The 20,923-nt window shown below is 45.4% G+C and overlaps 1 protein-coding gene across 1 annotated transcript; it reads left to right on the plus strand.

The window, feature by feature from the left end:
- The first annotated feature begins 5,061 nt into the window (after window positions 1-5,061).
- Window positions 5,062-20,425, plus strand: MICOS10 (mitochondrial contact site and cristae organizing system subunit 10). The gene is made up of 4 exons (XM_032131727.1): window positions 5,062-5,183; window positions 16,668-16,715; window positions 17,293-17,402; window positions 20,180-20,425. Exons 1-4 carry the CDS (start codon window positions 5,117-5,119, stop codon window positions 20,186-20,188), a joined length of 234 nt encoding a protein of 77 aa, XP_031987618.1. The 5' UTR covers window positions 5,062-5,116; the 3' UTR covers window positions 20,189-20,425.
- Window positions 20,426-20,923: the final 498 nt, after the last annotated feature.

A 20,923-nucleotide genomic window follows, 5' to 3' on the forward strand; every position in this document is an offset into this window, starting at 1 on the left:
AAAAAAGAATCAAGGAGAAGCTGATTAAATATACCAGAAAGAAACAAAACTTTCCATTCCCTTACTTTTTCCTTGACACGTTGCACTTCATTTGAAGCCTGCTAATATACCAGCCAAAAGAATTGTAAGGGCCTGGATTCTTTCTTAATACAATGGTCACGGTTCAGTAGTTAGAATCTGTATAGAATTAGCCAGAGACATGGACGAATGGAAAAACATACTAAAAGCCTGAAAAATAGAACTTTTTCATGGGCTTATTCGTTAGAAAACCTCATCAATACAGCACAGGGAGTTTCTCTCTTTCTACTATTCTAAAAAATTATCACAAAATAGTACACAGAAAATAAAGACAGAAAATGTCAGAGCACTGCTTTTGCTTGGAATTTCAGAGTTGGCAAAAACTCAGGTCAGTGTTTCCATGCAAGTGCTTTCCTGCTGAGATTTTTGGGGCAAACTTCATCTTCACGGCAAAAGCAGCTTAGAGAAGAATTAGCACAACGAGCTGTGACACATCTTGTCCCATTTTTCCAAGTTCTGCTTCAACCAGCCATACCTGACAGCTGGAACCAGCAGCACCACACACCAAATCCAGCCCAAGTGGCATGGAAATCCATCAGCACAGGCAAAAAATGTGCTAATTAACATGGATATGATCCCCATGGAAAGCACAAGCTGTCCCTCCTAATGCAAGTCAGCTCAGCTTCAGAGTATTGTTCATCCCACAGCACCCGACTGCCGTCCACATAAAATCAATAAGGACAGCACAGGAGACTTAATGGAGTCGCTGGCACCTTTCCCATTTCAGGGCAAAGTCCTGCTGAGGAGCGGTTTCTTTCTCCTCAGACTTTTTTTTGTTGTTGCTTGGATAGCTAAAAGGTTTTCAAAGAGAGAAAGCAGCATCGGTGTCTGTTGGTGAATGTGGCTTATGTTTGGGAGGAAAAACCCAACACACTGGAGTGGAGATTGAGAGTTGGAGGTTCCCACCCAGGTCTGATGTCTCTGTAACATGAATGAATTGTTCTGGAAGTACAGGAAACAATAGGGGCCCACACCAAGGCTGTGTCAACCATTTCAAGCAGATAACTCCTACACTGCTGCCTCCCTGTGCAGATCTTGGCAGAAAAATAAATAATAAATGTGTGAGTGGGAGGTGATTCATGTTATTTAAAACTATGGGAGAAGCTGCACGTGTATTCTTTGGAAAAGAGGAGAGCAAGAGTGTATTAGTATCCAGTGAGGAAATGACAGGAGGAATGCTTTAGCATTCTTTGAAAATAGGATAAAAGGTGATATTCTCATCCTGGGGAAGGTTCAAGATTTAAAAGAAACTTGCTGGGAACTTTTAAAACAAGAACTTCTCCTGCACTATGGACAAGCCAGAGGTAACAGTTGAAAGAAAGTCTGCTCTGTTGAAAAGGGTTTGAATTCCAGCTGGTGCAGTTCCAGAGGAGCTCCTCACCTCCACGTGCAGCCGTGGAATCATAGAATCCTTCTGCTTGGAAAAGGCCTCCCAGACCATCGAGTCCAACCTGTGCCCAATCCCCACCTTGGCACCAGCCCAGAGCACTGAGTGCCACATCTAGGCCTTCCTTGGACACCTCCAGGGATGGGCACTCCAAACCTCCCTGGGCAGCCCCTGCCAAGGCCTGAGCACCCTTTCCATGAGGAAATTCCTGCTGGTGTCCAACCTGAGCCTCCCCTGGCCCAGCCTGAGGCCGTTCCCTCTCTCCTGTCCCTGTTCCCTGGGAGCAGAGCCCAACCCCCCCGGCTGCCCCCTCCTGTCAGGGAGTTGTGCAGAGCCACAAGGTCCCCCCTGAGCCTCCTTTGCTCCAGGCTGAGCCCCTTTCCCAGCTCCCTCAGCTGCTTCTGGAGCTCCAGCCCCTTCACCAGCTCTATTCCTGTCTCTGGACACGCTCCAGCCCCTCAATGTCCTTCTTGTGGTGAGGGTCCCAGGACTGGACACAGCCCTGGACGTGCCCTCTGCATGGATCTTCCACTGGCTACAAGGGAAGCAGCAATTTTGAAGAATAATAATGGTACTCATTCATCTGAGATCCCCAATCCTGCCTCTGGCTTATCTGGTGGCCTCTCTGCTAAAAACCTCAGCAGTGTCTAACTCCTGGTGAGCAGCTCCTAATTGCATACACAACTCAGTCAGTTATAGAGTTAACTAAACTGGGGATACAAGGTCTGAACCTACTTCAACTAGAAGTTGACTTCCACCAGAGAAATACAGGGCTCATTTTGAAGCTTTCTGGCTTCATTTCCTCCATTTATTCATACACTTATTTACTGGAAAGAAAGGAGACGAGAGCATGAGGAGAGAAGGGAGGGAAGGAATTCTGGGACAGCACATGTTGGGCTGTAAAATGCAAAAAAGGTTTTTCAAAACCGCATGTTCTAAACATCACCTTGGAGTCCCACAATAATAAATACTTGATATTACACTGCGAGGGTCTAATTGCCAAGTAACTATAGCAATGGAGAGAAAAGCCTGTCTTTGGACACATTCCCTCCTGCCTTAATTTTTCCCTGGGGTGGGGAAGGGGTACAGAGAATGTGCTCTAGATCCTTAATGGATAACGTTTTCCAGAGCCCCCTCTGATCACTCAGTGACTCTGGGATTTAAAAGCAGCAGAGTGATTTCTCCAAAGGAAGCTGAACGTTCAAAACAATTACCCTGAACCATTCCATCCCCTTGGAACGGGTTTAATGCACCAGGTCCTGAGGTGAGGCTGTCAGGATACATTGAGACACAGCAACACAACCCTTTACGAAGTGCCTCACAATCCAGCAGCTCACCACTCCTTCCTTCATCCCGAAAAACAGCGTTTTCCAGGGAGCCCAACAGCCTGAAAATGAGTAAGTGTGAAGTGAGACTACACTGGCCTGCACCGAGCATTTGTTTTTGCCAAGAGAAGACCACATTTCTGGGTTGCTTTTAAACACTGCCTTCTGGAACTTCATTTTGGGGATGAAAATTAAAGAATTATTTTGGAGGCTTCAAGTTATCTTTCCCCTCTTGATATTTTCCAGAGCTGTTTGGAAACGGGAGGGTGGAGCTGGCACCACTGGGGCAGTGGTTTCAGAAAGCACTTCTGCAGCTATTCAGGGAAAAAACTGCTGGATCATGTTGGTATTTTTATAAGTAACTTGATGCGTGGTTCTATTTTGGATACCAACTATGCAGCAATGCAGACTGGTTTGAGCAAACTGCAGGGGGAAGGAAGAAAAAAGGAAGATCCGATCCCCTTACAGAACAAAGGCTGCCTTCTCCAGGGAAACCTCTTGAACCTCCAAGGGCTCAGTTTAACCATGTGCCTTTCAAAATAAGTTTTAAAAAGCCATTTAGATTTTATAAGGAAGTGAAAATAATAGTCAATTGTGATTGTTCTGTGATATGTGAAGGAGTTGAACCAAACTAATTAAAAGTAAAAATCTTCCATCATGACTCTAGATTAAAACCAGTTGTACTTTTAAGATAAACAAAAGACCTAAACCAACAATAACGTCATGAAATTTTTGCCACCTTCAATAATTTTTCATTTCTGTTTGCTACTTTGGTCTCTAATTGACTTGCTAAAGAACTTCCCATTTTATGAAGCACCAGAACCTCCTCCACCTCAATAAAGAAAATTGCCAGAACTTGAAGAAATGGAAACAAGTAATGCCAGCTAAAAATTGCCTCACAGTGTGAATGGGGACATTAGTACTTGACAAACACCCTGGGATTTTTTTTCACAGGGCTTTTAGAGAATGCCTTCCAGGCAGCCTACACACCATTTGCAGCACAGAATTCATTATAGTAGGTTTGAAGACATTCACACTTACGTTGCTGGCTCCACAAAGCTGTAACACGCTGCAGGGTGGGCTGCAGAAGCCCCAGAAGTCAGTGGGAATCCTTCCCACAACCTCTTCCTCTAAAATTAGGAAATATATATGTATGTATATATACAAGGAAGAAATTCTTCCCTGTGAGGGTAGGAAGGCCCTGGCACAGGGTGCCCAGAGCAGCTGTGGCTGCCCCTAGAAGTGTCCAAGGCCAGGTTGGACAGGGCTTGTAGCAACCTGGGATAGTGGAAGGTGTCCCTGCCCATAGCAGGGGGTGGAATTGAATCAACTTTTATTATCCCTCCCAACCCAAACCATTCTGCAATTCTGTGATTCTAATTATCAACCTATTGTGTGGAATAACTTCCTGAATGCGACAGAATGTGCTTGCTGAAATTATTCAGCTCCTTTTCTCAAATAAACAAGAATATGGGGGGCCCAGGTTGCTCTTAAAATTAGGTGATTCCTGGGATATTGAAAGGGATTGGCAACAGCTGTCTTTTTGTTCACACACCTGTATCTCATTTCGGGCCCTGAGGAGCCACTGAGGCCAGACAACAAAAATCACAGAATTATTAGGGTTGGAAGGGATTGCTGGAGATCATTCGTTTCAACCTCTCTGCCAAGGCAGGGACACCTGGAGCAGGTGACACAGGAATCCATCCAGGTGGGTTTGGAATGTCTCCAGCGAGGGAGACTCCACACCCTCCCTGGGCACCTGTTGCAGTGCTCTGCCACCCTCACGGAACGTTTTTCCTCCTGCTGAGGTGATGCAGGAGCTGTGCGGGATGTAGGGCCCCTGCCAGGGAAAACCTACACGGGAGTGTGTGTCCAGTGATGTACCCAACGCTGCAGTGAGAAACCTCGCCCTGCGGCACAGCTCGGCTCTTACCATGGCTAAGGAGAGAGCCCTGCGGGCAGGGGCGCGGCGGGCGCGGGCCCAACCCAGGCTCCTGCGAGGAGGTAGGGACGCTGCCATAGGCTGAGGGAGGCGAGGGCTAACAAGGACACAGCGGGAGCTCTAGACGGAGAGACGGAGCCCGGGGCGGGCTGGGGACGTGGCGAGCCCGGTCTTACGGGGCAAAACGGCGTTTTGGGCCGGATCCTACGGGGAAAAAGGGCATTTTGGGCCGGGCCCAAGGTCGGGCGCGGCGGCCATGACGCCCTCCCGCCGGTAACCATGGCAGCGACGGGGCAATCTCGCGAGATCTGCTGGCGTGGGCGATAGGTGGAGCACCAGGTCTCGCGAGAGTTGCGCGGGGGAGGAGGTGAGGGGACGGGCAAGATGGCGTCGGAGGGCGACCTGGGCAGGAAGTGGGACCGGTGTGTGGCGGACTCTGCCGTCAAGCTGGGTAAGGGCGGCACGGGCATGGCGGAGCGGGAGGGCCCAGGGAACAGCGGTGGTGGTCCCCGGGGCTCCCCGAAGCTGGGAGAGCGGCCGCCGGCGTGTCCCCGCGGCGCGGGGCCCACTGCCCCCCGCCGCCCCGGGTTCGCCTCAGAGCGGTTGTGAGCCCGGGAGGGGCTCAGGGTGTCCGGAGGATCCGCCCTCATAGCTGTCCCCGGCGTCGGGTAGAGTCGGCGACCCCGGGCCTGGTAAGGTGACCTTGGCCGCGGGCTCGGACCCCCGCCGGGCCCGCTCCCAGCTCTGCGCCCCGGCCCGGCCCCGGCTTACCGCGGTCCGGGCGTGTTTGACCTCTGGTTACTCCCTGTGTTGAATGTAAGAGGTTTCCGTGCGAAATGTGGGCTCCGTAGGAAATCTGGGAGGCCTCCCGGCCGGAATGAATGAGCAGCGGGCAGGCTCGACCGGGTCCTGGCGTGCCGCGACCTTTCCTGCCTTCGGCTTTGCTGCGGCGGTGGGTTTGAATCAGTCTGTGCAGAGCAGTTCGCATCAGTCCGTGTGCGAGGGGGGCTGCGTTTATTAAAAGCGGTAGGCAGCGTGACAGGCTGAGAGCTCTGGCACGTGTTACTTAGTACAGCGTGTGGAGTGTGACATTGAGAAGCTCCGTCCGTGTCCCAGCCCTGTAGTTCTGTCTTTTCGCTAAATAGGGGAGCAGTTCTGTTGGATTTTTTCCGTATTTATTTGCCCTTAAAGTGAGAGTTACGCCCATGCCTCAGTTTTCTGCAGCAAACCATTCGCGAGGTTTCACTAAGTACTGTGAGTTTTAGGGGTGGTGCTGGTGGCAGCGCCGTGCTCGCCCTGTGACCGGCTGCGGAGCGACAGAGCTCGTGGCTTCGCAAAATGTGCTTACAAACCCAAAGCTTTCAATGCAACGTATAGAGCAAGAAATGCAGTGTCTGACAAAAGGTATTCGTTCCATGTTGGTACAGATGTCTCTTTTAGAACCATAAATAATATCTGGGAAATGTGAATGTTTATTTCTTGCTGCTGCAGTGGCCTTGTGCTTAAAAGCTGATGAGGAACTTGGGGGTTTTAGTTGCTTAATACTTTTCCATTAGAAAAGATGTTTAATAATTTTAAGTAAACTGAAACTTCCATTGTTTATAACAGACCTTTGAAAAGTGTCAAGTGCTCCAGAGCAGTGTTTTTCCTTATGAAATTCTATTCAGGTTTGTCTGGCAAACATATCTGGATATGTTTATGTTTCCATAGCATTGGTTGCTTTATCATAAAATATTAAGTTTGCCAAATTATAAACAAGAACTTGTTCCATGCTGCAGCTGTACATGTCAGAATCCTGTACATCCTCTGTCCTGAAGGCTGAAAGAAGTGGATACAGGGTTGATTTCACAGAATCAGAGGCTGGTTTGTTCTGGAAGAGACCCTAAAGCTCATCCTGTCCCACCCCCTGCCATGTCAGGGACACCTTCCACTATCCCAGGGTGCTCCAAGCCCCGTCCAGCCTGGCCTTGGACACTTCCAGGGATGGGGCAGCCACAGCTTCTCTGGGCACCCTGTGCCAGGGCTTCCCCACCCTCACAGGGAAGAATTTTTTCCCATTATCCAACCTAACCCTGCCCTTTGTCATTGGGAAGCCATTCCCCCTTGGCATGTCTCTTCAGACCCTTGGAAAAAGTCTCTTTCCATCTTTCCTGTCAGCCCCCTTCAGGTACTAGAAGGCTGCAATTAGGTCACCCCAAAACCTTCTTTTTTCCAGGCTGAACAATCCCAATTCTCTCAGCCTTTCCTCCCAGCAGAGCTGCTCCATCCCCCTGATCATCCTGGTGCCTCCTCTGGACTCTCCCAGCAGCTCCATGTCCTTCCTGTGCTGGGCCCCAGGGCTGGGGCAGCTCTGCAGGTGGGGCCTCACCTGAGTGAGGCAGAGGGGCAGAATTCCCCCTTTCCTGCTGCCCACGCTGGGGGATCAGCCCAGGGCATGGGGAGTTTCTGGGCTGGGTCATGTCCAGCTCTTACCCACAGCACCCCCAGGTCCTTCTCCCTAGGGCTGCTCCCAATCTGTTCATCCCTCAGCCTGGATTGATCCTGGGGGTTGCCCTGACCCATGTGCAGCACCAGCACCTGTTCCTGTTAAACCTCATGGGATTCCCATGGGCCACTCCTCGAGCTTGCCCAGGTCCCTCTGGATGTCCCTGTCCTTCAGGTGTGTCTGCACCAAGTTTGGTGTCTGTCACCTGCACTCCTGACTCTTCAGTGGGCCTTTTGTTTTGATTCGGTGTTTTCTTCCATCCTAAAGTGGCAACAGAAGAAAGAGAACCTTCTTTGCCTCGTGCACTGGTGCTCCAGTCCAGGGATTCCCAGTGTTGGCTTCACGAGGATGCTGAGTAGAGATCTCAGTCAAATTCATGGTTTTCCTTAGACTGCCCAAAAAGGTCACATGTGCTGCATCTCTTTATCTTAGTGCCAGACCTGGTGGGATGGGCTCAGACACGTGTTTCTCTTCACGTGTGAGGGCACTTTTCTGGTTTGTGTGCTTTTACAATTGATCAGTAACTGAATCATTTGTGTTGGCAACCTCCTCCATGAACTGTGTGCTGACAACACGCATTTTTCCGTGGTATCCCAGTGGGAATGATTGTTTTCTCTGCAGGGACATTAAAACCTTGAGTGGTCGTGTTGATTGCTTTTGTAATATTACTGCAAAGTTTGCTGGAGTTTCCAATAAATTGTCGAGGGTGGTTGTTGTACTGGAAAGAAGGAAGGAAAGAAAATAAACTTTTTTACTTGAGGATTTGGGTGCTTGTTACATGGGATATAGGATTTGGTAAATGTGTTACTTTTTTTGTCAGACTTTTCCCTTTGGTGGCCGCAGTTTCCTTCCCAAACGCTCCTTTACATCCTTCCTGAGTGCTACATCCAGGGAGATCTTTCCAGCCAGTGGCTGGGGAAAAACAAACATTGTGATTAGCCCAGTGTTTTCCCATTCCAGACTCTCTAAATACAGGAAAGCACTGAATTTCTGGAGCCTTGTATGCGGGACATTTCCCAGTGTCTGTGAGAACTGTGGACAGATAACTTCTGTGGATTAGTTTGAGGGCTGGAGGGACATGGGAAACAGAAAAGGGGGAGAAGGGGAGGTAGAGCTCTCAGGCTGGCTTTATTAGCAATAATGTGGTTTTAAATTCCAGCTGGGGGCTGTGCAGCCTGTCCTTAGCCCATCAGGATTCCCACTACGCTGCGTAAGCCGGGGTTTGTCGTTAGCTCTGTTGTTTGTAGTTGTGCAATGCTGTTTTAGTTGGAGACCAAGCTCCTGAAAAAAACTTGATCTCCTGCCACTAAAACTTCCAAAATAAATATTTATCTTGTGTTGCATCTTTTGAAATGCTGTATTATGTTTTCAAGCTCTTGGTTACTACCTGTGTGGATCTTGTAATTTAGTATTAACTTTTTCCTGTTAGTTCCAAACAGAGGATGTTGTCAGGCGTTGTTAAGACAGTGTTTAATTTCAGAGTAAGTAAACCCGGTTATGCCTGCGCAAAACATTGAGCCATTGTTAAATGGAGCTTGTGGTGACCTCGTTTTTATTAGGGCTGATATTTATTTGTTTTGCTAATGAAGAGGCTGTATCTAGGTGGTTTTGTTCCTCTTCCATTCCAAATGTAGTTGTGAGCACAGTGTTTGTGCGTGGGGGACTGGGTTGTGCTTTCTTAGCTGACCAGGCGCTTTCTGACGGACAGTCCAGGTCTTGCTGGCTCTGGCTTTGCACCATTCTCAGGGCTTTTCACCAGGCAGTCATTTAAATAATTTAACTTTCTGTTCCTTTTTTTGGTTCTGATGCTGATTTTTTGTGCAGAAAAGCTACTTGTTACTTTCTGACAGAAAAGTTGTTTGTTTGGGGTGTGGGAACAGAGACTCCAACTACCGAGGCTTTCTTTTCCTTCCCAGCTTGCAAACCTTTCTCAGCTCCTGTGTCCTCCCCAGCCTTCGCAGCCAGTTCTTCCTTTTCAGTAGAGCTCTGCAGAGGAGGGATGATGAAGTAAACAGTGTTGTGGTCTTCCTCCATCCTGCAGGCTCCAAAGCTGGTTCAAAGGGTTGGTCTGTTTGTTTAACTGATGGATAGTTCATGGCTGTTTATTTGGAAAGACAATTATTCACAAAAGACTGACAGAGGTGGTTTTTGCTACAAGGCTGTAATTTTGGACAAATTATTATTATGTGCTGTTTCCAGGGGACAGAGAGGCAATAAAGAGTATGTGTGGAAGGGAGGGAGGTTTATGTCTTGGTTTGTTTTGAAGCTGTTGTTATTTTAAATGAGTTGAACACTGTAATTTCCCTGACACTGGAAGGTAATCTTAGGGAAGCTGTTTGCTTCCTGACTTGTGTGTGTGAAGTTGCTGTGTTGAAGTTCATTTTTTTTCTGGAGAGAAATGTTTTGATGTATGTCTGTGATTGACCAAAATTCAGCCTGGAAGCTTGTAAATAATCCAGTGTAGTGATTTCATTTTCCTCTAATCCTCTGTTTTGACATCTGAAAATAAAATGCTTCTAATTTCCATTTAATAGGGATTTTTTTAAGAGAAAAGGGCACTTTGAATTCTCCTACAACTGTTAACATGATTTCTTCTGGCTTGCATCATCTGGCCTGCTTGAATAGCTGTTCTGTTAATGGCAAGGGTGAAATTGTATTGTTTGTGTCATTCCACAGATTGGATATTTCAGAAAGAACCATTGTATGGATTGCAATGTCAGTATTTTTAAATAATCTTTCACATGGTTGTGAATAGGATAAAGTCAGTCTATATAATGATAAAACTTGATTACACTTTCTGAAAACTAGATTAGACTTTGTCTAAATATACAAAAATCCTGAAATTCCTGTTTTGAAGTGGTTTTTTGCTTGGCAGTTGTATCGTGGTCATCCAGTCTTAACTCCCAGGTCAGAAGGTTTGTTCTTCCTTTGGGGTTTTGTTTTTAATGCTGGAGAACAGGGATATTATGTGAGCACACATTGCTCATGTGTGCTCAATGCTCAACTGCATTGTTGTGTGAGCTTCGTTGGAACCCCAAGTTATTTTTCCGTGTCGTACAGAAGATCCAGCTCTACTAGTTGTGTCTTGCACAGAACAAGTAGTGTAAATATTAACTGCTCGTGGCTGTGCAGGGAGGCAGCACAGACAACAAAAAATGTTTTCTTTGGAAGAGTTGGGCAAATGGTGTTCTGAGAATAGGCTTTTAGTCAAAAATCTAACAGCAATATTTAGTTATGATGTTAGCAGAGCTCTGAATACAATGTCCATCTACAAATTAAGGGGGTATTCTGTTGGAAGAAAAAGACAGAAAACTCTTTAGGCATCCAGGTCTCCTCCTAACTGCATTGTGCCCCTGCTGTTCCTCTTGGCTGGCACTCTGGATGAATCAGGGAATGTGCCCTGCTGTGGTGTGTCCCACCAGCTGTGCCAGCCTGCTCTTGGTGGACTTTGGAGCAAGAGAACCCGAGAGAAGAGCTGTGACAATCCATCGGCTAATCCATTGCAGCCTTTGCAAACCCCAGACCTCCTAAGCTCTGCTCCACGGGAAATGAGTCCAAAATGCCCTGACTTCCCGGACCTCTGCGTTAGTGCATTGATAAGATGCCAACTCTGCCTTTTTTGGAGGTGGCATGCAATGGCAGTGCCCAGGGGAAAGGGGCTGTAGCCAAGTGATATTCTAAAGTTTGGTCCTTGAGATGTTACAGCAGTAGGTGGGAACAAGACTTCGTTGGTTTTTTATATCAGAAACAGTTCTCTGAGAAAATCCTTTCAGGGCTGCTGGCACATCCTTGGTGATAATAAATGAATAGCAAGAGGTTTGAGAAGGACCAGACTCCTTTCCTCTTCATTCCCGCCAGTGAGATGCCCCTGAAACTCTTCTTGCTCTCAGTTGCCTCTGTTTCTGAGCTGGGCCAGCAGACGTCAGTACTGGCCAGCCTCTGCTGGCTGGGTGTGAAGCAGCAGCACTGCCCACCCTCATAGCTGGGCTGCAAAAGCCCTGAGTGTGGGTGTGTTTACTCCTGCTAAATCTTTCTTTTCAGCAATGTTACTGTTTTTATTAGCAGAACATGTAATTGCAGTAAGACAAGGTAAAGTTTCCTGTCAGAGGGGTATTTTCTATATTATCAGAATATTGCTGTTTTTTTACATATGAGCTTCTAAAGCAAGCACAGCCCTGATTTGTCTAAAAGCTTGGTGCAATATTGATCACAGAATCCCAAAATGGTTTGGGTTGGGAGGCACCTTAAAGCTCATCCAGTCCCACCCTCTGCCGTGGGCAGGGACACCTTCCACCACCCCAGGCTGCTCCAAGCCCCATCCAACCTGGCCTTGGACATTTCCAGGGATTGGGCAGCCACAGCTGCTCTGGGAAATCTTTGCCAGGGCCTCCCCACCTTCACAGGGTGATCATTGAGCAGCTTCCACTCCTCTCCCCTTCCCCTTTTAAAGGAGGGAGAAAACGTAGTGCCCTCAGGTCTCACAGTTCATTCACTGGTGTGAGGCTGGAGTTTCTGGTCCAGTATCACCGTGATTCCTTGGGAGATCACGGGCCCTTCGTGCTGCTGCCTGTGCCTCTGCTGATGTTTACCCAAGGTTTGCCTTTGAGCAGCACTTGACCTGACCCTGAGTGCTTAAGTGTGAAAGCAGCCCCTGAAAACATGTCAGGATTTTTGATTATAATGATATTTGGATATTAATATTTTGTTATTCCAATTTTTCTGTGTTACTACAGTCAGATGCTGGTATAAAACAAAACACTCTTTTTTCTGCTTCTTTCGTGAGTACTTGGTATATAATTTCACTGTGTTTTCTTCTCGTGTCCTTGCTCATTTTTCTGTCTGCTCTGCAAACAATCCACACCACAGGGGAGATGGGAATGAAAGCTTCAAAGTTGGTGTTTGAAGAAAATCTGGTTCCTGCCACTAAGACCTTGCAAAGAGTCTGCTTAAAATTAATTCTCTCCGTAAATAAGTGATTTCATGGTCTCGGATTTCTAACTGGTGCTAAGTGCTGCCCTGTGAAGGCCCTGGTGTATGAAGGCAGCTTTCCTCCACATTTTTGCAAAGCAATTCTTTATGTATCTTGTCAGAGTGGGATTGGAGGCTGAAGCTCTCATTTTTGTGTTTGTGTGTGTGGAATGGCAAAGGAAAATAATAGTTTTTGTTTTGGGATTAAGTAATTGAAAACCTTCCAGCTGCTGTAGTAACAGCAACACATCTACCAGATGTCAATGAGCATATTTTAATCCTTCTATTTTAAGTTTCAAGCTATTGAAACAAAGTACAGCTAGGTGTGGCTCTGTTAATAGCTGCCTCAGCCTGTATCTACTTGGGTAGCCTAGGAAAGAACCATGTAGTATCACTCTTGGAGCGACTGCTGATTAAATTTATAGAAAAAGCTTTTCCCAGATGTTCTTATGGGGCAGGAGCCCATCCTGAAGATTTGTGTTTCTCTCTGAGACACTTTTATGATGTCCTGTTGGGTATACAGCGCGTGCTCTCCTGTGTGTTAGATTGATTGGCGGTACCAGGACGTTTTTCTTGGAAGGTGTAAGAGCCAAAAACATAGAAAGAAAAAGTTTTGGCGCCTGGGCTCACTGCCTAATGCCAATTCCGTGTGGCTGGGACGCTCTGTGTGGCTGGGACGTGTAGTGGGGAGCAGGGGTGAGGTGCCCACACAACTGTCCTGTCCCCTGTTGACACTGTAAATGAGTTTAGGCTGAAGTGATGGATGTGGGGTGGAAGAGGCTGTTTTTCTAGTTAAACATTTTAAACTGTCAGAGAAGGTGAAAAATGGGTTGTACTCTTTCCTGTGGTCTTTTCCTCCAAAGAGTCTGTCATGCAAGAAAGGGAGGGAAAATGTGCCTGGCGTGGATCAAGACCTTTGCTTTGCCATGTTCGTTTGTTTTCATTGTAAGATAAACCTTTCATGTTTTATTGTCACGAAGTTAAAGCCTGGCCTAGAGGTGCTGATCTTTAGGAGGAACAGCTGGAGTGTCCCCTGGTCAGGTGGGAGGCTCTTTGAAGCGACATGTTGCCTTTTTAAGAGGAAATGGAGCATGTGAGAACTTAAACCTGTAAAACTCATCATCAGCTCTGCCATTGTTTATCTCTGGTGTAACTTTATATAGAATTAAAGTGAAATGCATTACTTTGCTCCCGAGGCAAGATGGTTTTGCTCCCCCTTGGTCTTGGAGACACAGGAAATGACCACATAACCACAAATACTTTCTAGTGGAATGAAGATGAGTGACAAACTTCCCACAGAAAGAGGTTCTTAACCAGACAGGCTAAGGAATTAAATGTAGCTGAAGGTTCTGGGTTTAAGTTAAAACCAACTTCTAGCTGTTCAAGCCAAGTAGAAAAGAGTGAATGCTGTACATGCAGTGGCTGGTGTGAGGGGCAGATCTGGTGTTTCCAGTAGACAGGGGGTTGTGATACAACAGTTGTGAGCACAGACTGTGCCTCAGTCAGGAGAGGAGTGAACCAAGCTGCCTTTGAGATGAGGAAAGCTAAGGTACTCCTTTGGCTTTGTTTCTCAAGTTGCCTTCTTGTACAGAAAGCCAAAACCCATTAGCTGTCAGATCTCCTTCACTTCTCTGTAGCATTTTCATTACTTAAAGCTTAGCTATCATACCATCATTTTTTTGTACTAATTATCACTGCAGACTCCTTACAGCTGGAACAAAGTGCAATGATAGCCTCTAAAATGGCACAAAAAAATGTATTTGCATGAAGAAGAACAGTCCCTTCAAATGAGCTGCTTCAGAAAAAGCTTTCTTAAGAGAGAGTAGTTTTTCGTAAGTCAGTCATGCTGGACCACATCTGTTTAACAGTGGTGTTAGTGTGGGGGAAGGCCTAGTTTGTGTTTTAGGCTTAGGCTGAATTGCAGTTGACATAAATAATAAATTTTTCACCTTTTAAGTGTATCCTGTAGCTTCCCCCATGGCCAACAGCAAGCGGCATTGATGGTATCTGAGTGGAGTCCTTACAGAGGGGCTGTAATGTGAGAGAACACCTGAAGGAGGTGAAGAGAGTACGAGATAATGATAATTTCTGGAAGTAAATGGAAAGAAACTAATTATAGCTGCTTCCTTAGTGCAGGGTTGTCTTAAGACAAGACAGGAAGCAGTTCACCACCAGGCTGGTGAGAAGAATGTGGGTTTGACTGGTAACATGGAAAATGTGGTGACATTAGAAACTGCCCAGGCTGTGCATGGAGATGATGCAGAATTTGTCATCCTGTAAATCATTTCTCATTGATTAGCTAAACTGTTTGGATTGGCAGAGGGGACCTTCCCAGGGACAGGAAGCGTAGGACCAGGATCGCTTCCTCGTGGCAGGGCTGCTGAACCGGGCACTTCAAACAGCGCCTGGTGCTGTCTGAACAGAGAGAATTCCCCCACCAAGTCCTTGTCAGCCCTGAAGTGCGACAGCCCAAACCAAGCCAGCACAACTGCAGAGTGCAGGAACAGGCTGGCAGAGGAGCCGGGCCAGGGAGCCAAACAGGATGGATTCTGGAAGATAGTGATTATCCTTAATGGCATAAACATTGTGGGAGAGCCAGCACCAGCTGGACTATAGCAAAGGTACGGCAGGAAGGCTCTGTTGGGAGGGGGCTGGGGGGATTAGAGGGGTGAGCTGTGGCTCTGAGGGAGGCCTGATGTCTCTTCCAGGCTGCGGGTGAGCACTGCTCAGTGCCACGGGTCTGAACGAGCTGCTCCAAGGAGTGTCTCTTGCTGTCTGAAAGGCACAAAACCCGTGACGCTCTGAGCAGACATCCGAGGATCCGAGACTTTCCCTTAGCTGTGCAAATGATTAGAGTGAAAACCTGACCTTCTGTGAAGCGCTTGGGCTCTAAAATGTCTGGGGGAGTTATGTCAGGATCGCTTGGCAGGCGGTCAAAGCTCTTCCTGCATGTTTTGTAAGCCTACTCCGAAGTTGTGATGACCTGGTAAAGTAGTTACCTCTGGCACAACTGAAAAGCTGTAGTAAAATGAAAAGGGTTTTCAAATCAACTCCCATTTCCAGCTCTCAGTAAATACGGAGAGTAAAGTCCTAGCAGAGAGTGAACGTGAGGGGGTTTGCTCAGGTCACGTTTGCTCACCTCTGTTCTAATATTCAGGGGTGTATAATCAATAAAACACATGGGATGCTTAGTTAAGGTATGAGGTGGTGCATCCTAATGTACTTAGGATGTCAAGTATTTTTTGAGTTCCTCAATAGAAACTATCAATATACTTTTTACAAGGAAAAAGTTTTGAAGAGCACAAGGAAACTTAAAAAAAAAGAAATGTCATCCTATATGCCATGAGGGTACAGGATCCTTGGCATTGTTCTGGACTCAACTCACTTACTGATGCATTCAACAGGATCACATGCTTTTAAGAATATAAAAAAAGTATGTATTTTAATTAGTAAACTTATTATATAGAAGTTAAATTTCTTGTATTGAAAGGAGAGAATTGAAACCCATAACAGGATGTGTTTGCTGCAAAATAAACCTGAAGCTGTTGATTTGGTTTTTTTAATGAGCATGACTGATTTTTTTTTTTCAGTTTTCAAACTTTTGTACTTCCATGCCTTATCTAAAATTCTTGTTTTTAGTGGACATAATTAAAGGTAGAATTTGCCCACTCAGCTGCAAGTTTTCACTGTTATATTTATTGGGTCCTGAGAGGAGTTTTGCAGACTTGCCTGACATCTTGCACAAAATCATAAGCTCACCTTCCAAGGAAAGCAAAAAATTATTTTTAAATGTGCCGAGTTTTTTAATGGCACTGAATAATTTTGTTTCAACTGCTGCAGTTATTTCTATATATAGTATAAGGATGTGAAAAGTCATTCACTCCTAATGTGTTTAAATATGCTCCATAATGAATGTTGTGGATGTGAAAGATAAGCAGCCTGGAGCTTTCTTTGTAAGGTATAGGGTAACACAAAGCTTCAAAGTTCTGCTGCCCTCAGGACACACATTGAAGCAGTTAAAGTAGTGAGATAAACGAACTACAATGAGATACTCATCTGCAGAATCTAAAGCTCAAGGACACAATAAGTTTTCATTTAAATGTTTCTCATTTGCTGACAATGAGCCAAATAAATTTTAATTCCACATTGTAGATGGTGACAGAAATTCAGGAACTTTCCCTGGGATGAGAGTCTGGTTTGTTTCCCAGATAGTTCTGATAATGTACTTACAACATATGTTGGGATTCTAATCTGAATTCACTGCTTACAGTTACTTCAGAAAACAAGAATTGTTTTTTTCAGATTTGTTATGTAAGAGCTCTTTGGTTTGGTGTGCTGAAATAACATGTAGTTGGATAGTCATAGTCTGGTGTTCACAGTCTGATATTCCCAAGTTGGAATAAAGAATTGCTGTAAAGAACTAAATAATTTTCCATTACTTTGCTTTATCTTTGTCCTCACTCGCTGCATTTCTTCTTACAGGTGCTGGATTTGGATTAGGAATTGTTTTCTCAGTCATCTTCTTCAAAAGTAAGTACACTGCATTAATCTTGGCTCTCTGGCTTCCCAGTTTCCACCTGCTGTAGGTGCAGTTAAAGGTCTTTGAGGCAGGTAAAAGTTAGTCAGCTTGCTAGACCAATTCTTCCATTGTTTGTCCTGTCTTTTCCGTGTAAATGGAGTTCCCAAAACTTTTAGCTGTTGTGTAACAAGGTTGTTACCCATGGCACCTCCCTGAGCTCCTCCTGTGCTCAGCTCAAATCCTGGAATTGCAGGAGACCCTGAGCCAAATCACTGGAGCCATGTGTCTAGACATCAGTTTATGCCAGCCTCGCCAGGGCTTTAAAACTGATCTTAGTTCTTCAGTTGTGCTTTAAAACAGAGTAATTTTCAGTAATACCTTGAATTCAGAGATTGCTCTCGGTTAAGTTCTAAACTTGTGTTACTGTTACTCTTCTTCTGCAATGGGCTGGTTTGGAGGATTTTAGAACTTGAAAATGCCTAGAATGCATCTTCTAGTAATTTGTTCTTTCTTGGTGCTTATGGAACAATACATAACAAACAGCTTTCCTTGACTTTACTTTTTCCTCTCTGCTTGCCTCTTCCACAGGAAAGGCATGGCCTATTGCATTTGGGTCAGGGATGGGGTTAGGAATGGCTTATTCCAATTGTCAACACGACTTCCAGTCTCCGTATCTTCTCCATGGTAAATTTGTAAAAGTAAGTATCAATGCCACCTACTATTGATCGATAGCTGTTTGTAAGTCAGCATATCCATTTACATGGATATTCCTCTGCCTTTCCCAAAGGAGTGCTGGTAGGAAGAAATTTGTGTTGCCAAAGCTGGAATGTTCCCCTGCTCTTCAATATCTGGTGTGTTTAACAGTAAATTTACTAGACTGAATACATGGAATTAGTTTAACAGATCCCGCAGGTAGCTTTTCCCACAACCTGAAAACACAATAAAAATACATGTCAGGAAAGCAGAAAAACTAAACTAATGCTAAGGTTCTTCAGACTTTAAAAGAGATGAGCTGGGAAGAAACTGGAAGTCATGTCAGGGACGTCAGGTAGACCTGCCTGTGGAAGCAGATCTTTGATCTTCTGTAGGGTTTTTTTTCAATATGAAAACACTGATCACTTGGAAGTTTTGTGTCTTGTCTGTCTGGATAGTAATGTAATAGTTAGTCTGGAAAAAAATGTACCCTGTAAGCAGTTTTGAAGAGGATAATTTCAAAGTAAAGTATTTAAAAATAGATTAATTAGCAGGAACCTTTTGTGCACTCACAACCTGGCTGCAGTGCATCCGTCCACAAACTGACTCCATTAGTGTTTTCTTAATTTCTTCAAGTGTCAAAGTTGGGGCTGTTCTCGTGGTAATTTATCATTGTGGCATCTGGAAAACAGAAGGAGTGTGTGTGTTTTGGATCCACAAACCCATGGCCTGGTTAAATCATTTCAGTGACCCTGGTGGAGAGGTGTCCTCCAGGACATATTCACAGTTACTTCAGAAAGTACCGAGGTAAAATACCCTGCCAGGAGCTTTTCATGCAGGACACGGAGTGCAGAAATCCCTCCTGTGTTGCTCCTCTGCCTGGTGCAGGAGGCCTGCAGGTGTTTCCAGGCTTTTCCTGATGCTCGTAGAGCTGCAAGTAGAGCCTAGTCCTCCTTAGATTTACTGGCAGATGAGCTTTTGCCAGCCTTCTGCAGCCCTACCAGACACACCTGCTTACAAATATTTTCTCCAGCTGCCTGTTAAAGAGATTCTCCAACAAATAAAATCTTTGGAGAGCAATATGCAGAAACTGACTTGGATGCAGCTGATCAGCATTGCCAGCTACTGCCCAGAATCAAAATCTATGTGGCTCTTCTGGCTGGATTTGTTAACATTAAAGTGTGTTAGTTTTCCACATCATCCTGAGATTATTTCTCCAGTTTGTCTCCAAAAAAAAAGCTGGAATGACATGTCTGTGGCTTCATGTGAGTGATAAATGCACTGTTTACATGTTCTGAGAGAGCATTATTCATTCAAGGGTGCTTGTTCCTGGGGATGTTGGGCAGCAGCAAACAGAGTGTCCGGTCACCCTAGGAAGGGATTTTATTTGGATTAAGGACTAATTTGGAGCAGGGGTGGTCCTTGGAAGCATGAGGTAACTGGAAGGACACTTCAGATGCCTGCATGGCACAAGACAAGTAGTTTCCAGTGCACTGTCTCCATGACTTTCTCTGGCACAAAGTGGCTGAGAGAGGGAAAATGTGGATGAAGCCATCTAATGGTTAATGTCATTAATTCCCTCCAAAATGTCATGTCATGGGTAATGGCTCCAGGGTTATTACAACAAAATTATTTCATTTCTCTTGGTTAGGAACATGGAAAATATTGTTGCATTATCACTCATCTGTTTTTTTCCTAGAAAAATTTGTTATAACCAAACTCTGTAGGATTTCCTGTACAAAACTGAGTTCTGTTCAAATGCTAACTTGTCAAAATGAGAGAATCTGCGAAAAAATCAGCTTTATTAGAGAGAAGTGTAACACAGATTAACTTGGACAAAATTATTTCTGTTTTTCTGAGCCGGTCGAGTTCACAGGATCACAGGAGAACTCAAGTTGGAAAGGACTTCAGGGAGGTCATGGGGGTCAGCTGTGAGGTCAGACCAGGTTACTCAGGCCTTTATCCAGTTGGGACTGTTGATTCTTCAGGATCAAGTTCTTAATTCTGAGTCCTGAGCCAGAATAAGAGAGGACAGAGGACCTTCACAATACCAAATAATCAGGAGATGGCAGAGTGACTTTGCAGCTGTTCTGGCTGTAACTTGGATCATCACAGTGCCCATCCTTTGGGTTAGAAATTCCATCATGAAACCCCAAAAGAATACTTAAAATGCAGAAAAGTTCTAATTTGTGGTCAGAATTTTCTGAGGGCTTTTTAAGTAATTTGATCAAGTGGTTTTCACTGTGACTTCAGCAGAATTTAAAATCAACGTCACAATTATTTCAAGGCTTAAAATGCTATGGCTGTGAATTACACAGCCTAGATTTCATTGCAAAATGGAAAATATCCTATTTTTCAGGTTATTCAGCCTGTATTATCACTTCAACCCCACAATCCTGTACTTTGATAGGACTGTGGATTTAGATTGATGTGCAAGTACACAAGAAGGCAACTGCAGCCTTTCCTCTTGCCCTTTGTGGCTTTGATTTCAGTCTGATTTCGCTTCAGCCTGTGAATAGTTAACTTGACCAATAATGTGGGGTTGTTTGAAGTACCCAATTTATCAGAATGGAGGGTTATGCATGAAAACATGGCATGCTTCTGGCGTGAAACAGCTGCTTAATTCCTCCATACGCAACTTCTTGCTTTAGCAAAGGATGAAAATGTTCCTGTGCCCTCTGGAAATGTTACAGAGCTCCGTGACTTGCTTTACATCCTGCAGCACCTTCCATGTAAGGAACCCAAATGGCTTTTTAATAATACAAGCCTTCTTGCTTTACAGGAACAGTGACTAATGGCTAAGACTATCCCAGTGGGAAGGAAGGAGAAATCAATGATTATTCCTCAGGAATACTGAAGTGCCCCTGGAATAAGCCAACATTCTTCAGTAACGATCACCAGTAACTCTTTATACTCCAACAAACTGTTTCTGTCTATGAAACAAAGTTCTGTTGCTTGTTTTGTATCGTGTCTGAAAAGTGCAAGGAAGAGCTCTTCTGGGAAATAAATAAAAGAAAAATGGCCTTCTCTGGTGTGTTGACTTTGTATGTGAGTGAGAGAGAGGGAGAATGGAAGGAGAGACCTTCATTTGGAGTAGCCAGCAGCTGGGACCACCTGGGCCACTGAGAGAGCTCCTCAGCAAAGCCAGCCATCGTCTGTTCCTCCCCACTCCTGAGAGCAACCCCCATCCACCATCCAGTTCAAAGAAGCATTCCCACCTCATAAATCACCCACTACACCCCTGCTGCTTGTGCCGGTGTTTGGAGAGGAATATAAATACTCCTATGTCCTGTTTGTACAGTTGCTCTTTAAAATTGGAATTTTGTCCTCTCAGAAGAGGCAGAATCCAAACGGGTAAATCCAAACCGTGTGACGGATGCAGCAAGGCCCTGCTGTCTGTTGTAGCTTTGGGTCATGGAATGACCCCTGTTTGAAACTTCCCAGGATAGTGGGTGAGTTAAACACATCCTCATGCCATCTGGCTCTCAGCTTACCCTTTAGGCTGATTGTTTTTGCACCCCTCTTC

This window comes from Corvus moneduloides, chromosome 22 (genome assembly GCF_009650955.1).
Source record: "Corvus moneduloides isolate bCorMon1 chromosome 22, bCorMon1.pri, whole genome shotgun sequence".
NCBI lineage: Eukaryota > Metazoa > Chordata > Aves > Passeriformes > Corvidae > Corvus > Corvus moneduloides.